At 48.0% G+C, this 17,588-nt stretch overlaps 1 protein-coding gene across 2 annotated transcripts in view; it reads left to right on the forward strand.

Moving 5' to 3' along the window:
• The window catches only part of CSMD2 (CUB and Sushi multiple domains 2), a 285,673-nt gene extending 268,386 nt beyond the window's left edge, over window positions 1-17,287 (forward strand). For both annotated transcript variants that reach the window (XM_032202121.1, XM_032202122.1), the window contains 14 exons: window positions 242-418; window positions 1,213-1,392; window positions 2,604-2,777; window positions 3,739-3,912; window positions 7,045-7,118; window positions 8,366-8,477; window positions 10,529-10,708; window positions 11,344-11,409; window positions 11,980-12,141; window positions 12,634-12,746; window positions 13,483-13,570; window positions 14,773-14,911; window positions 15,480-15,655; window positions 15,926-17,287. In XM_032202121.1, coding sequence (XP_032058012.1) covers window positions 242-418; window positions 1,213-1,392; window positions 2,604-2,777; window positions 3,739-3,912; window positions 7,045-7,118; window positions 8,366-8,477; window positions 10,529-10,708; window positions 11,344-11,409; window positions 11,980-12,141; window positions 12,634-12,746; window positions 13,483-13,570; window positions 14,773-14,911; window positions 15,480-15,639 — 1,799 coding nt within the window. In that variant the 3' untranslated portion in view covers window positions 15,640-15,655; window positions 15,926-17,287. The remainder of the gene's footprint in view (window positions 1-241; window positions 419-1,212; window positions 1,393-2,603; window positions 2,778-3,738; window positions 3,913-7,044; window positions 7,119-8,365; window positions 8,478-10,528; window positions 10,709-11,343; window positions 11,410-11,979; window positions 12,142-12,633; window positions 12,747-13,482; window positions 13,571-14,772; window positions 14,912-15,479; window positions 15,656-15,925) is intronic.
• Window positions 17,288-17,588: the final 301 nt, after the last annotated feature.

The following is a 17,588-nucleotide window of genomic DNA, read 5'->3' on the forward strand; positions in this document are numbered from 1 at the left end:
GTGCTTCAGGACCGACTGCCTGCAGGGATGCTGCAGGACCCATTGCTCGGGGGGTACCCGGTGGCGGTGATGCTGTGGGACCGATGTGGCTGGCTGCCCACGGAATAGCCTGCTCTGTCCAATTTGATCCGGTGGCTTTGCAGCTAATCTGCCTTCTGTGTCAAACAGTCAGCTGCAGGATAACAGCCTTGTTTTTCGTTTGCAGGGATTGCTTTTTTAACCTGGCCGTTTTGCTTTTTAGTTATATCCTGTGGAAACCCTGGGACCCCCAGCAACGCGAAGGTTATATTTAACGACGGCTTGGTCTTCTCCAGCTCCATTATCTACCAGTGCCGGGAAGGCTACTACTCCACAGGGGTGCTGAGCAGGCACTGCACCGTGAACGGGACGTGGACTGGGACCACTCCAGAGTGTACAGGTGGGTGCTGGGATGGGTTCCTGCACGAAGAGCTCTGAATTGTGCTGGCCAGGCTCTGCGGGCAGATTGTCAGCGTGTTGAAGGCCGGCTGTGGATGCGCACACGAGTGCTCTGTGCTGAGAAATTCAGCTGAACTGCCTGCTGCCAGCACCAGTCACTGCGGCTGCAAGCTCTGTGACTGCCTAATGGAAAACTCTTGCTCTGGGTTTGTCTTTTTCCAGCTGGGTGAAGGGAGCTCCGTAATAACTTCCATGAGTAGATGTCAAGTGTTCTGGAGGGGCTCTCGGGGGGGCTCTCCGGAACGTGAGCGGTCCTGCCACCGGGAGCCACCACATGTGGGGGCAGAGCCTGTGCCCAGAGGCCCTCGGTGAAGGCGCTGGGTCTCTCTGTGCCTCTCTCCAGCCTCCAGCAGGAGCACAGCTGACAGCAGATGTGGTTTTGCATAAGAGCCAGTAACTAGGCTGAGGAGCTAGCCCAGATCTGACCCAGGTTTTATTTGATGTTTAACGTGTGCTAATATTTATTCTTGCAAGGCCTTAATGTGCCATTAACATCACTCCTCGCTCCACTGAGTAGAAGCAAAGTTTCCCCCACGTGTTACAGCCCAGCCTGCCCCAGCTAGCTAGCACAGCTCTCCAACTCCTCCGTGCTGCAAAAGCTCCCTTCTCTGTGACTAGTGGGCTACATTCTGCTCTGGAGAGTGTTCAGGACCACCAGGTTTCTAGGATCACAGCTCCAGAAGTATGAGACGAGGGACGGTGAGCCACAAGCACCTCTTTCTTTTTCTTTGGCAGTGATCAACTGCGGTGACCCCGGTGTCCCAGCCAACGGCATTAGGCTGGGTGGGGATTTTACCTACAATAAAACGGTGGTGTTCCAGTGCACGCCTGGCTACATGATGGAGTCAGACAGGGCATCCTCTCTAACATGCACGAAAGACCGGACCTGGAATGGCTCCAAACCTACCTGCAAGGGTAAGAATAAATATGGGAGGTTTTAAGTTTTATGGGCCACCAAGTTTGTTTAGCCTGGGACATGAGGTATTAGGCACTAACTACTGCATAGTGCCTGGAGCCCACCTAGGGGTTTCTTGGTCCTATCATTCAGTCTGTCCCCTGTGTTTATAGCACTTATTCAAATTACTCAACACCTGGCTATCTTTAGGTCTATCAGTCATCACATCATGCCCTGGGGAGGAGGGAATTGCCATTATTCCTAGGGTAGAAGAAGAAAAGTTAAGCACGGAGAGCTAAGTGACTTACTCGTCACAAAAACACAGATCAAACTTGAATGAAGCATTCTGTTTTGCAGGCACACACTTTTGCCATCATCTTGAAGTCTGAAAAATGTTTCTTCCAACTCCTTTCATTATTTCTCCATTCTGAGATTGCCTCTCTAGTTCAGAGATAGGAAAGGGAAATAATAGAACAGTTGCAGGACAGGCTGGATCTCTTCTGCCAGTGTTTTACTCCCCCACCAAGAGTAGATAAGGCTTGTAGCAGCAGCTGTATACTTCTTTTGCAATCTGGAAAATTTACCTGTCATGATTCTGATAGAAATGCAGACCACGTAGAAACTTCCAAATATACTCCAGTTCCTTCAGAGGCTGTAAAGAGCAATTCTTACACTCCTCTTTCATTCTCACCACTGAGCTAATGTTGCAGGAATAATATAGAATGTGGCCAGAGCCTCATTTGGAGGCCAGGTTGATTTGCATGAGCTTAGCATCTTTCCCAATGCTCCCCTGAGCTGAAAATCAAAGCACTGCAAAAATGTCATATTAAAACACCCTAGAGTGAACGAAATACAGGCTGGTTATTGATTCAGCTGCTAATCTGAGATTCAGCCAGGTTTTCCAAAATCCATGAATCTTTCAGGGAGTCTTAGATGAGTTTTCACACTAAGTCAGGCTGGATTCTTACCTTCACTTGGAAGTGAACGCAGACTCAGAACTCTTACTTCAAGATTTGGGATTTGGCTAACTCCAAACTTCAAAGTAAAATCCTAGGGTTTACAACAGCATACACAGCTGGAAAAGTTTGTAACCCCCTCCCTACTAGACCAGTCCCAGGAGATGCTCTTTGAGAGCAGCATATAACTTTGATCCGACACGAATTTGCTTGTTCATGAAAATAACTATGCTGAGAAGTTGAGAGAACCGATTATGCCTTTGTTTTTCATTCAGCTATCATCTGTAAATCCCCGCAAGACATCCCCAATGGCAAAGTTGTGGGCTCGGATTTCAGCTGGGGCTCCAGCGTGAGCTACGCCTGCCTGGAAGGGTACCAGCTCTCCCTGCCTGCTGTGCTCACCTGCGAGGGGAACGGGACGTGGAGCGGGGAAATTCCCCAGTGTTTCCGTGAGTACAGCTCTGTGTCTTCGTGTATGAGCTGGGAGGAGGGCTGGGCTTAAAGCCCAGGCATTTGATGCCCTTTCTCCAACATCTCTGGTCTCCATACAACTGCTTTTAGTGACAACTTTGACCAGCCTGGCAGTGTCACAGAGGGGCCATTTTCAGCATGCATGAAGTTAAATATCTGGACACAATCACTCAGCCCCTTTTAATGTAGGTGTGAGGTCCGGTCTGCAATGGGTTTGAACCCCTCACACGTTCCTGTCTGTGAGGCATCTTTAAAACTCCGTCTGCTTGTCTGCGTGTCTCCTTAGAGACTGAGTTTTCTGAAGCCAGGGCTCCTGAAACGTTGCCAACCCTTGGCAAAGGGCACTGCGGTGTTGCAGCAGAAGTTAGCAACGTTTTGTGAAGGCAGAGCTTTGGCTGGTTGGAAACCCATGTGCTTGATAAAATAGCTAATGCAAAAAATTAGTTAAGTGTCTCATAATGATAAAGGCAGATTTGAGTTTCTTTTCCTGGCTGAATGGCTGGCAGCTGCACAATAGCCATTTTCATATTAAATCATACAAAGCCCTCACTGTGTTCCTTGCACCTTTCCCTGGATCTTGTATAATTAGTGGGCTTTCTGTGTGACATGGAACCGCACAGCAATTTGACATCGTGCAATTAGAGATGCATTTTATAACTAAGCATGCTGCTAAGGTAAAAAAAAAAAAAAAAAAAAAAAAAAAAAAGATGGGAAGAAGGTGGAAGTTAATTAACAGCAGTTGGAAAAAAAAAAAAAAAAGAAAATTACAAGGAAAGTAGCCAGCAACGCCTCCTGCCACTAGTAATTCCCTAGTCAATCACCGAGTTTGATGGCAGTGAGTAGTAAGGTCTGGGCCATCAATAGACCCATCTTTAGCTTATTAACATTGCCTGCTCCTGAGGAGGCTCACTGCAATCTCCTGGTCTCTGCCTGCTGCAGCTGTGTTCTGCGGTGATCCTGGGATACCCGCTCAAGGCAGGAGGGAGGACAGAGGCTTCACGTACCGCTCGTTCGTCTCCTTCTCCTGCTTGGCCCCCCTGGTGCTGGTGGGATCAGCCCGGAGGTTCTGCCAGTCCGACGGGACGTGGAGCGGGACCCAGCCCAGCTGCATAGGTAAGGGGAGGCTCCTCTGTCTTGCAGCCTCAAGCAGAGTTGTCGTTTTGCATTTTTCTTTGTAGAAAAGCGTGGGGTTTTATTGTTCTTTCCCTTTCTGGGTTTGCAGAAATTAGCATTTTGTTTCCCTGAAAATTAGAGCGTTTTCCTTTTGTATGGAGATGATGGTTTTGTTTTGTGCTGACCGTACTAGCTGGTGGTAAACAACCCACCTCCTTGTCTTGAAGTTTGCTGCTTAGACTCGGTGCCTGGCCCCATCCTTCCTGCCCCTGCTGCTGGAGGTGGGCAGGAGGGAGGAAGGAAAGAGTTCCTCCGCACAGCTTCCAGATTCATGTTAGCAACTTGGGCCTTGGGGTGTGAGGGCTGTGGGAGAGCCTGCAGAGGGAAGCAGCAGGCAGAGACCCCAAAGGCTGGTGCTTTGGGGTCTCCAAGTTAACTTGTGGAGCTGGAGACAGTGGCTGTGCATCAGCGCAGCGCTGCACCTGCACTCGTCCTCTGCATTGTGCTAATGCTGCTACTCCCCTGCCGACATCTAGGGTATTGGCTTTGCAGTCCTGTGCTCTGTGGTCTCCGTGCTGCTTCCAGGCTCCCTTAGGGGCCCCCAGCCCAACACATCGATCTGTGGAGACGCACGATATCATTATCGGTAATGCGGCTGAAAATGCAACACAGCCACGAAATCAGCCGTAGGTCACCGTTGAGTGTGGCTGTTCTGTTCACAGAAACTGCAGCAAACCCCAGTTCTGCCCAAATGGTGCACGTGAGAGCTCTTATGTTCTCTGTTGTGTCTGAATTATACCCAGAATGGCAGAATAGCAGCTCCTGTAATGTGAAGGTGATGTATACAGAGAACAAAATCCTACAAATTGCTTTGCTGAGCTGTAAGGCTGGGATTCAGGTTGAAACCTCCAAACATTCTTCATGTGACTATTTTCTGGGGCTTCCAGAACCCTCGGAGACCTAAGGGATGTGTATAATCATAATTAGTCACAGCATTCTCCACCAATTTAAAACTCTGGCTCCAGTCTTGAGTTCCGGAGCTCCCGTGGTGCTGAGCTGCACGGGCTCTGTGCTGTGTGCCTTAGCTGCCTGCCAGAACACCATCCTCACCACGTTGTCTGCCCCCAGCTGGGGCAGAAACAGAGCTCAGCCTGTTCTCCACTGTTCTCAATCATTCTGGCTTGTTAACTACATGTTAAATGTGTCGCAAGTTACATTTATGTAAAAATATTTGTGACCTGAGTGTCAAAGTCTTTTAGTTTCCTGCTGATGCCACCAGCAGCTTCTCACATAGACAGTTGCCTGCTGTTGTAAATTTTGGTTTTAGATGCTAGTATTGGGTTTCTCTCTAATGTTTCCTCACCTCCTTGCAATCCCTAATCAGGGATCCTGCCGTACATACGTGGCACCCAGCCCTCCCGAGCCATGTGTGAAACTGCAGTGTTCAAACACAGCAAACAGCTCGCTGTGCTGCTAGTGAAATGTACCTCGAATTTGTCTCTCTAAAACAAACCACGGGAAGGGAAAGACGTGTCTACAAAACCCTGACCTGAAACGTCAGCTTCCAACACAGGCAGCCAAGCCCAAAGTGCTCTGTTTAGCCAGATCTCATCCAGTTTTGAGACACATTAGATGGTCAGCGCTGCCAGACCCCCAGATGCAGCCAAGAGACCGAGGCTCTGCCCTCTACCCTGTGCCATCCATCACCTTCTACCTCATCCAGACGATGGAGCTCTTTATTTGTTTTAAACACTGTGACTTATCTGGGGGCTTCTATGAAAACTGCATCAGTAACGAATGGCAAAAACTCAGCAAATTTGAATGATGGAAAATGAATTAGTTCGTGTGCTGCAGCCCCAGATGGGCTAAGTTTTGTACCTCTTGTTTTGTGACTCGCCACAGCTTCAAGGACCAGGGAGAACAGCAGGGTGTGCATAATGCTTCAGTGTGAAGAGGCCGATTAGTTAGACCATAAGGAATAAAGGCATAAAAATAAATGACCAGGCTGTTAGGTACCAAAGTCATGCTCCATTTCCCTACAGCTGCAGCAAGAAACGACAGGCCACTTCTGCTCCCACTGTGTTTGTTGGGTTGTGGAGACTTTTCTTAGGGAGTTTATTTCTTGCCTTGCCCAATCCTGTTAATTGGAGTTTTTTGACTAAGCATAGAGAGGGGTTGGTCAGAGCAGGGAAGTGGGGGGAGAATTAAGGTCCTTCTCATAGCAATATCAAGTGTGTTGAATTAAAAAGGCTGGGAATCCAGCCCAGAATCGCATCTGAATGAGATTCCACGGTGCTCCAGGTCTCTGCTAACAGAGTTATCCCCTCACCGGGGTACTGGAGCATCCCTGCAGGTGGGCATTGCAGCGTAGCTCAGTCTTGTGATCCCAAGGAGCAGGAGCTGCTGCCCAGCTGCCTTTCACCCCGAAACTCCAGTTTCCTTTGCTCTGTTTGGGATGCTGATAAAAAAGTAATACATCTCCACCTCGATCCCATTGATGTCCTGCTACTGTCGACACACTGGGAAAAAAAAGGAGAGATAAATGCTAAAAGAGTAGCAGCGAGTATTCCTGCTGAATTGTGTGTATTCATCTTCTGATAGATTGAGACCAAATGAGGCATAAAGAGAGATTATGTATCTGAGATGCATTAAAATTTCCAGCCCCCATCTATCACCACAAACTAGCCAGGTGCCAAGGTGAGCGTGCAAGGGATGGCTGAGCCCTGCCTGGAGGGATGAATGCACTGACCCAGGGTGCAGGGGAGGACAGGGCCATCGCTCCCTCGGAGCAGGGGATGGCCAGCAGGAAAGGAGGGCACGGCGCCGGGAGCCAGCCGCTTTGCTCGTGGAGTATAGAACAGGGGAAGAGAAGGGAAACGTTGCTGAGACAAGATTTATGTTCTTACATTTTCTCCTGGGTGATAGAGTGCCTCTGGTTAGGTTGTGTTGCAACCGTCAGGGATTTAAGGAACAAAAATATCCGTGTATTTTTCCCTGTTGCCGTGTATTCCTTCCGTAGCAAAATATTTCGTTCGCGTTGCAAAGGCACGGGATGGAGAGCAGGGGAAGGCAGAGCTCCAGCGTGGCTTTCACAAGAGCTCCTTTAAAACAATCCCTGTTCTTTTCTTTTAGACCCAAGCCTCACAACGTGTGCGGACCCCGGCGTGCCTCTCTTTGGGATGCAGAACAACTCCCAGGGCTACCAGGTACGGTCACAGCAGTGGGGTCCCCTCGGTGGTACTGGCTGTGGTCAGTCCATGGATTAATGTTTTGTCTGTGGGCAGGACGTCACGGCGTGCTCCGTTACACCTCGGTGCATTTGTAGGGGATTAGCTAGCAATGCATTATATATAATATTAATTACAGCGCTAATTAATAGTTATTAGCGTAATTAGTATTCACTTCGGAGGCGAAATTTCCATTCATTTTCAGACTAAATCCTGTAGGTGGTTTTCGTAATCCATGCAGTGTGAAATCAGCGGAAAAGAGAGAAAACAGCAGAGCAATTCCCTGGGGTGTTCCACCTCCAGCCTCCGCTGCTGGCCCCGTGGGCACCCATTGCCTGCTGCAACGGAGCCAGGGCTGGGGCAGGGATATTTAATTCCACGCAGCCACCCCTGCCAGAATGGATCTGCCAGTTCTGCTGCTAATTAGTTATCTTAATCCTGAGTTTTAATGAATTAATTCTAGTATTTAATTAATCCTGAGACACCCTGAGCCTGATTTTTGCGAGGGTTGCTGGTCTGCAAGCTGTGCACTGTAGCAGAGCCGCCTCATTGGGGTCGAGGTGGTGATGGAGAAGGGAAATTTGGGGAAATTTCACCCCAGCATAGTACAGCCTTCCTGGGGTGGAGGACAGAGGAGATGTTCAAAGCCCTACGTGGGGATCGTTTGCCAGCGTATTTTGGTTTAAAAGCAAATCCCACTGAAGTATTGGGGCTCACAGCCAAACTGCGTCACACTGCCACCTGCCTGAAGCAGGGGGTGATCTTTGCTACCTTGAAACCAAATACACAAAGGCAATAATCTGCAAAAAGTAGGCATACCTCAGGCACGTTGAGGAGTCAGTTTTCAGTTTTTGTGATCCTTTTTGCTGTTCACAGTCCAATTTGGCACTGACACTGTGGCTGAGCAATGTTTATCGATACTAGTTGTTCTGAATGTCCCTTTTGGCAGACGTTTTAGCCATTTCTAAATACAATGCTAGCTCTGGTTGTTTTTACAAGATGTAGCAGCCTTCCTTATCACTGAACAAAGTAACTCTCAGCACAGCTAAAGGCAGCAGGTTTCCAGGGGCTCTGAGGGACGTCTTGGCACTGGATTCTGGCAGGGGGGTGAGTGCAGAAAGCGGGCAAATCGTCTTTTCAGTGTACAGATGAAAATTATAGGAGTGCTTTTGTATTATAAGTGCATTGCAGTGGCAAGTTCGGTGTTTTGTCTCCTGTTGAAACAGGTGGGAAGCGTCATTTTCTTCAAGTGCCAGAAGGGGTACCTGCTGCAGGGCTCAACCACCCGCACCTGCCTCCCCAACCTGACGTGGAGCGGCGTGCAGCCAGACTGCGTCCGTAAGTTTTGGGACATTTTGTGCCTTTGACCGTACAGTTATATTTTTGTTGTGCTTATCTCACCATGCAAATGGCTGGCGCTGAAGAGCTGGTATCTTTTTGGGGAAGGCTCTGAAAAACCACGTCCTTGAAGAAAAGGGGAGCCCGCATGATCACTTCTCTGCTGACATGATTATACCAGCAGCCGCTTCTGGTTTCAGATAGGATTTTTGTTTAACTTGTTCCTTCCTCAGAGATGTAGTTTGAGGTGAGGCTTTGTGCTGTGCTTCTGAAACCACATTTGAGGGCCGAGATGTGAGCTCGCACTCCAGGGACGTGGTTAACATTTAGCCAGAAGGGTTCTCCAGCAAAGCAGTGTTTCTCTTCGTCTTTAATAATGTGTTGCTCTTTGTTTTAAGCTGTCCATCATCTTTTCCCTGCTACACCAGAAGGAATTTGAGTTAATGTATTTAAGCTGTAATATCCATCATGGCCTCTGTATCATAAGTACTACAAATCTTCTCCCTCTCTCTTGTGAGACGGTTTATTGGTGAGATATTTTTCAGTTAACAAACCCTGCAGGGACGCATGCTGCGAGCAGCCCAGGCTGGTAACCCCGCTGGGTGCCTGCCTTTCAAAACTCCTACAGGTAGCATCAGGGGAGAGGGGGCAGTTGTGTTGGAAGCTGCCTTTCCCCACTGCTCGCCTTGGTGAAGGGAACGTGACCCCAGATTCACAGGCTTCCCTCTGCTGAATTGGAAGATGGCAGGGATGCGGCAGCAGCTGTGACTGTAAGTGGGATTTTGCTCCTGGTGCGAGATGTGTTGAAACAGAAGTTATTTTTGACTTATTCGTGTCAGCGAGGGCTGCTGAGCTGTTGCTGTTAGGTTCTGTGAACAGCATTCACTGTCTGCAGCACAGGAGCGTAGAGTGGATGCACTCACTGCTCGTGTGGTGCTGAGCTGCTGGCTCCGAGCAGGGCTACGGGCTCGGAGCTGGGGTCTCGGATGTAGCTTTATGGCTGTGCGAGTTCAGGTTGGTCTCTCAGCCTTTCCGAATTTTATTTTCCACCTTCTTTAAAACGAGGATGAAGATAATACCTCATGAAGGCTGCCGAGGATTTGTTTTCATTCATGAGCGGTTTGAGAGCAACAGAACCAGGAAATTTACAGCGTGGGTGAGAGCGAGCTTCCTGGCGCTGTGATGGATTAGCTGGGTGCCGTAACTTCTCAAGGAAAGTGGTGACACGTTTACTACAAGGCCTGATAGAGCGGCACACGCACACGCTCTCTCTGGTGGCAGGCAGTTGGACAAGCTCAGCTTAGGTTTCTGTAGGCCATCTCCTGGAAGTTATTGAGCAATTATAGGAATTTATGGGTATTGCACGCTTCTGAGGACTTGCTGTGTGATCCTATGAACAGGTAGATGCAAATTATTAGTAGGACACTGGTCCTGTGAAGAAAGGTTATGTAAAAACAGATCTGGAGTGCACCCCCTGGAGTCGTTGGCTTGACTTACTGGGCCCTGATGTCCTGTGAAGGCACGTTTTGGCCTGCAGATGTTTCTGGGACACATTGCTGGGATGAAAGCTGAAAGAGAGAAGGAAGGAGGCTGTTCAGTTTCTTTTCCCAGCCTTTCTGAGTGCAGCTACAAGGGAACCCCAAGAAGCTCAAACTCCTGCTCAGCTCTAAGAGGGTGAACTGAGTTTTCTTCTCTTCCATGTTTCAGGCACAAGGTCTTTAGCATCATTCGGTTTTGACTTTTTTTTCTTTAAAAGATGAGGGATAATGGTGCCTGATTTTTTTTTTAGTTCATGGAAGCTGGAACTGCGTGAAGGATCCCCTGAGAGCTTCAGCCAGGAAGAGCAATCTGGCCAGCGAAGCACAGGAAATGGTCTCATTAATTCATCAGGCTGGGAAAAATCCAGGCATGGCATTGTCTCCCTCAGTGATCAGAGAAAGCTTTTGCTGAAAAATGGTCTTCAAAGACATTTGCGTCCCTGCTGATCTCACTGGTGACACTCTTCTGCCTTTCTGGGTGGGGAATCTCACCTCTGGTTTTGTGCTTTTCAGCTCACCACTGTAAGCAGCCAGAAACCCCCTCCCACGCCAACGTCGGGGCTCTGGATTTGCCATCCCTGGGCTACACCTTGATCTATTCCTGTCAGAACGGGTACTATCTCACTGGAGGATCTGAGCATCGAACCTGCAAAGCAGATGGCAGCTGGACGGGAAAACCACCCATTTGCCTCGGTAAAAGCTCTGAGCAGCATGATGCCAGCTTGGCTTCTCCTTACATCTCTGCAGAGGGGAGCATTGCAGCCCAAGAGAAAACAGCTCTGCTCTTGGAGCTACACTGGCTCTTTAGAGAGAGTCATGGGTTTGCATGGCTGAGCTGGTTGCAGATACCACAGCTGCCACAGGGTCTTGCCCAGCTCCCAGGAGGGAAGCAGGGCAAAGATGGGGGGATTTCTGCCAGGTGGCTTGGACCTAGAAATATCTGCACGAGATGAACCTTGGTCTGCACCTTACCAACCTTTTATTTGCCCCAAAGCTAAAGTCTTAGGTCAGGAACATGTAGTCTTGAAATCCAGCTGCGTGGCTCTTGGGGAGCATGGTAGCTATCTCAGGACACTGGTTTGGAGCAGGTGGCAAGGCAATTAATGATGGCAAGGACAGTAAATGAAAGCCTTGTGCTGATTCAGTCTGCAGCAGGTGGGCAGGAACCCATGCAAAGCCCCTGTAGGACGGTTGGCCCCATTATGTGTGCAAGCAACATCAGGTGAGGGCTGTCCTTTTTGAGTACTGCCACGACAGAAAAAAACAGTGTCTCAACAGTGTCGGATGCACCAATATTCATTGGTTTGGGGTTTGTCCCTCTCTTCCAGCTGACATCCGCCCCAGTGGAAGGCCGGTTGGCACTGCGCGGGACCCGCCGCTCGCCAAGGTGTCAGGTACGTGATGGGGCTGGCTCTCTGTGGCAAAGGGTGAGGTCCATCCCTTCCTACCCTGCCCCCAGAGCAGCCAAAAAAACACCTAAAACAGCAGGGCTGGTGAAAAAAGCCCGCACGCCCCATCCTGTTCCTTCATGCTTGGCTGGAGAATGGACAGGAGCCTTGAGGGAGTCGAGCACCAACATCCACTGCACTCCCTGGAGAGTCAAGCCCTCTAGGATGTTTTACATCAGAGCTTTTTTAAAACTTTGGTGGATGTTGGGATTTTGTGTGTGTGTGTGCTAGCTTTTCCTAAGAATCCATTTTTAGGTTTTGTTTGTTTTTAAAATTTTCATGGCATTTTTTTTGTCAAAACAACAAAATTAAAGTCATCAGCTTGTTTGTTCTCCTCTCTTTGGCTTTGTACTCAGTGATGATAATACAGAGAGTGGGTGGGATTCGAGATATTTAAATACATATTTTTGAATTCGAGGAAAGAAAGAAATTCACTCTATTTTGATTTCTGAAAAATGGAAATAAGCAGCAATGCAATGCTCTTGTGTTTGTGTCCCCGTTTGCTGTGGTTTCTAGTGCCTGCTGACGTGTTCGCAAGAAATTCCCTTTGGAAAGGCTCCTATGAATACATGGGAAAGAAGCAGCCTGCGATGCTGTCTGTCACCAGCTTCGACCCTGTCACCAGTAAAGTCAATGCCACTTTAATAGACCACAGCGGCGTGGAGCTTCAGGTGTCTGGTAAGGGAGCTGATGTGGCCATCTGTAGGGATTTATACTCACAGTGTTGTCTCAGGGAAAGAGGCAGCGTGCTCAGCTACCTGAATGGTGTGTCCTATACCTGGGTTTGCTGTGACTCCAACTGAAAGGCAGCACAACCCAGTCCGTTTTCCATTCCCATAGGGCCGGAGTGGTGGATTTGTAGTGTAATACAAACAATTAAATGGCACAAGTGCCCTTGTCCCTGCCCTTGAAGGAGCACTGTTACTGACCTGGCAATACAAGCTAAACATTAACAGCTGAGTCTCTTCCTGTGTGCAAAATGTCTTTAATATCCTGGGGGATGGGTGTGGGATTGTGGTTTTGTGGTGTGTTTCCTGGTGTATCCCACTGATGGATTTATAGGAGGAGTTGTTGTCCATTCTGAGATGATTTCTCTACTCTGACAGGTAGCAAGTGAATTACTTCGAATTGTTGTTACGATCTCATGATTCAAAGTCACTTGTGTTCCAGGCATTTACAAGAAAGAAGACGTGCACCTGCTTCTCCAGGTTTATCAGATAATGGGGCCAGTGGAGATCTTTTTAAACAAGTTCAAAAATGATAAATGGGCTCTAGATGGACACGTAAGTGCATGGACACATCGTATACAAAGTCCACATGATTCATCCATCCCAATTCTATCATAACCCCAGCTTTCCTCTCACTGCAGCTGGTGAAATAACTCCCTTAGCTGGTAGCAATATGAGGCTGTTATCCTCCAGTGCCCTGCTTGCTTGAAGGGCACATAGGGCATTCTTCCAGCACGTGAGATAATGTTACATGAGCAGTCAGCTCTTCCACACTCCCTTGTAGCTGTATTTTTTTCTTACTGCCCTCTGGTTATCTGTAAGTCTTCCAGATAGCACTAGAGGAGAAACCAACATGATTAATTCCATGTTAACGTTTTATATCTCTGTAACATCAAGTTAGAAGAGCTAATCTTTCCTTACGGAGTCAACTTCTCACCCCAATTTCTGTGTTGGGTAGCTTCCCATGCCCATAAGAGATCTACTGGAGCTTAGAAGAAGTGTGCATCTGATTGACCCATGGACAGTCGTAGCTCAAGGTCATTGCTATCCCTGTTGAATCAGCAGCATGGTCTGTAGCTTATTGCAAACAAGATTTCCTCCACCCCCCTCCCCTCGAGATGTGAGAGTCTTAACAAGTTGTTGGGCAGTTAAACTTCCTTAAAAAATGCCACTTTTTTTTCTGAGGAATTGAATTAAATTAATGCTGTGCGTGAAGTTGAAAGAGATGGGTGCTGAAAACCCAGGGAAGTGTTGCAGAAATGTGTTAATCTCTGGTCTCATGTCATTGCAGGTCTCATCGGAGTCGTCAAGTGGCACGTTTGTGTACCAGGGCTTCGTGCGTGGCAAAGGGTTTGGGCAGTTTGGTCTTCAGAGACTGGGTAACCTTCCTCTAACACTTCCTCCCTTAATTGTCAAAGGCTAGATATTGGTGGTAGTGGAGGTTTTCAAGCAGGGAACAATCCTACTGCCCCTGGCAGTAGTTTTCAACCCTGCTGGGCCAGATTCCTCCAGTCGTTTTTGTCCTGTCAGGTTTCATGTAGCCCTTCCCAGTGAAGGCCCAGCCTGTCTCCCCTGTGCTTCTCTCCACCATATATCATTTACAAGAGAGCTGGCAAAACCCAAACCAGCCACTGGGGTGGAGAACTCGGGTGCCCTCATGTCTCCATAGCCAAGGGAGATGGAGGTGGTTGCATCTGAAGCAGCTGCTGGTTTTTCAGTTTTGAGGCAGAGCCATCCACGCTGCACAGGAAGGAAGGGATCGCAATTCCCTGAAAGCGTTTCCACCCTGCAAGCTGCTTCGTTCTCACCTCTGGTACCTCCCTGCACAGTGGATGCAGCAGCTCTGCTCTAGCTGGTGTTCAAACACCTTAAACATTGGATATTCTGACAAGGGAGACTAAACCCCCCTCCTCAACTTGGATAACACAAGATCTGAGGAAGACAAACAACACAACAAGAACATTTTTAACTTGGGAACTAAAATGAGGCATTTAAATAAACATGTTTCTGTTCAAAGACAGAAGGAGTTTGGAGGCACAAAAGAGCACCTGGGCACATTTTTTTCCCCATCTTGCCAGATGTCTGACCTAAGAGCCCAGGTCCCATTGCTGCCACAAAAAGCATCTCCATCGCACTTTCAGAAGTCACAGAGGCACTTGAGAGCTTAGACTACCCAAGGTCTAAGCCTCTAAATCTCTCTTAAAATGTGGCTTAAGCTCTTAGGCCTCTTAGCATTTTTGGAATCTAACCCTGGAGTCTTCTCACCTTTATGGAGAATTAGATGCTCATTATTGTGGCCTTTGGAAGTCTCTCTTAAAGCCTGGCTTTACGTATCCAAGCATGAGCGTTTCAGTAAGGTTAATCTGTTTACATCTATCTTTAATTGCACTCCTCAATAAATGATAATGCCTGAGCTAGGCTAGATCTCCAAACCTTTCTTCACGAAAGCCAGAAGCTTTTGATTACCTTTTACAGCAACACTTGTAACTTGTTCTGTCCTTGAAGAGGTAGCCTGTAAGTCAAGCAAACCCCATTTCCTGCAGCGGTGTTTTGAAATTTGGTTACCTTTGCTGTGTTTCAGACATCAGCATGATGGAAAATGATCCAGAATCAATAGGACACCATTTTGCATCAAACAGCAGTTCTGTGGCAGCTGCCATTCTTGTGCCTTTCATAGCCCTGATTATTGCAGGGTTCGTGCTTTATCTGTACAAACACAGGTAGGTTTCAGGAAAGATGCCAGTAAGTGAAACAAAATAATGGGGTTGACAGAAATATTTGTGAGCTTGACTTAAAAGCACTCCCCCTAGACCTGGTTTCTCATTTAGTGTAGAAAGTAAAAAAAAAGTAATGGAGCAAGCATGCATGGAAGGACAAGGGTGTTAGGTGAGGAGAGTGCTGAGCGCTATTATGACCATCAATAAGATTTGTGGCAACATTAAGTAGGATAAGGCAAAGTAAATTTCATACTTCGGCTTTGCATATGTTGTAAATCACGAATTTCTCCTGATCAGTGCGTTGCTGTAGAAATGTTGTTGCACTTCAAAGCATTGTGTGGACTGGCTGCTCTACAGACGGAGCATGCTTAGGCCTATAGCAAAGCCCAGAGAGCTTCCTTTACCACAGGTCTATAATAAGATTTGTTATAGATCCCTGCTGCCTTTCCCCCAGGTGTTTACCATGTTCAAAAGCAGCTCTCTCCTTTCCACTGACTTCGCCTGTGCGGTTGTGCTGCCTACAGCAGGAGTAACTGTGACCTCTCTGGATTTTCTCTCTGGCTGTCTGTAGGAGAAGACCAAAAGTCCCATTCAATGGCTATGCAGGCCATGAAAACACCAACGTCCGAGCAACATTTGAAAACCCTATGTATGACCGAAACCTGCAGCCCACGGACATCATGGCCAACGAGACGGAGTTCACAGTCAGCACTGTGTGCACAGCTGTATAGCACTCGTCCCCATGCGGTGAGTGGGCAGAAAGGGAGCACGAGAGAGAGTACAGAGGAAGGTAAACCAAGAGGGTTAGAAGTTTTACTGCACAGAGGCAGAGGAATAACTTGCCGTTGTAAACAAAATTCTGTGATTCTATGATTCTAAAAGCATCAAGCGGCCCTCACAGGCACTTCTAGCCTGGCAAGTTCTTAGTTTGAGATAGCAAAGCTTTACGGGCTTTCATTTCTGCTCATAAGAACCAACTGTTTCCTCCTCTCTCGCCCTTCCTTTCCCATTGTCCAGACTCCTCCGGGTTGGTATCTAGCGGATGATTGTGTTTCACCTCACTAGCCTCCATCCATTCCCTCCCATCTCCCTCCTCCCAACCGTGTTGAGGCTGTGGAGAAGCTGCTACACCTTGTTGGACTTTGTGTTAACTCCCGAGAGACTGCTGGGTTGTCCTCTGTCATCCTCGTCCTCCTTCTGCATCCTGCCGTGGATAACGGAGCCAACCAAAGGTCTGCTCCAGCACAGCTCCTCTCTCCCGTGCTCCCGGTGGGTTTCAGCCCGATGTCAAAGCCTGGGGAAGTGGAGGACCTGGGAAGTGAGGCGGTGGGATCGATACGCTGCAGGGAGCAGCGGGGTGTGTGGGGTCCCCTCCACTTTTGGGGGGAGCTTGGACAGGAAGGACGAGTGCAGGTCACACTGCACGAGGTGCTGCTTGGGGTTCATGGAAAATACCGGTACGGGAGAAGGTGAATACTTGATTTGTCTTTATCTGGTTGTATGGGTTGTTTGTTGGTTTGTCTAAACAGATGTTTTCAAATGGGACCTTTTCAAACTTTTCTTCCCTGTATTTAATTTTCCTTTGTACGTTCTTGTTGGGTTTCTTCTGCCCCCATCTTCGTCATTGACACTGTCTCTTTGAACCTGAGGCTGCTTTCAGGGCTGATAAGAAAACTTCCCTCCACCTCTTTCCTTCTCCTGGTGACTGCCAATTTTAGCCATTCCCAAACACCCTAATAAGAAAACTGCTGACAGACATGAAGGGACAAAAACCTCTTTAAAAATAACTATAACAAATAACGGTGCCCCCACGCACACCAGTAGCATTCAGAAGCCTTTGCCCTTTCCATATTGATCCTCCAAATGGCAATGCAATAAGAGTTTTAATTTCTATCCAAAGCTCTTCCCTTTATTTCCCAGGAGCAGAAAGGTTGGCTTGGCTTTCGTGAGAACAGATAAGGCAGCTTGACATTTTTCCTCCCTTATAAACGAACGATGCTTTTGTGATGACACTTTCCTCCTCTAATAAAGAGGAGCGCTGCTCTTGTTGATTTAGGGGTTTAGTCTGTTTGGTTTGAGTCACAGTTTCTTACACCAGACAAGAGTCAACGAAGGCAACAGTGCCATTTTACCAAACTATGTCAAGCACCTCTCTGAAATACAGTTGACTTAGAGCAGTAAGTCAATGAAGCATCTTTTTCTTACAGAAAACTTGATGGGAGAATAATGAAAACAAAAGGGGTGGTGTTTACATCCATGCTTGCATTTAAACACTGGCTCTCCCCTACCTAACGTCAGCTGAGGTTTTGTCTAATGAACACCACAGGGTAGTTTTTTTCTGTTTTGTTTATTTGTTTACTGTGTGCGTGTGTGTGTGTGCGCGTGTATATGTATAAATATATATTATTTTTTTTACTTCTGTCTCTTATTCAGCACTCTTAGAGTAAGCAGCGTTCTACAGCCTATTTGCTCACCAGCCAGCCTGCCAAAAAATGCCGCCTTTGCTCCCCAAAGCATTGCAGAGGCACTCTGATTTATTCCTCAGAGGTGGGTGGAAGCTCATGTGCGAGCCAGAGCCCTGATGCAACGCGGAGGAAAGTCAGGCGCTGCCGCACAGAGGTGGGTGCACACGTAGCTCAGGGCCAGTGCTGGACCTTGACAGAGCGAGTCCTGCAGCAAG

Source organism: Aythya fuligula, chromosome 23 (genome assembly GCF_009819795.1).
Source record: "Aythya fuligula isolate bAytFul2 chromosome 23, bAytFul2.pri, whole genome shotgun sequence".
NCBI lineage: Eukaryota > Metazoa > Chordata > Aves > Anseriformes > Anatidae > Aythya > Aythya fuligula.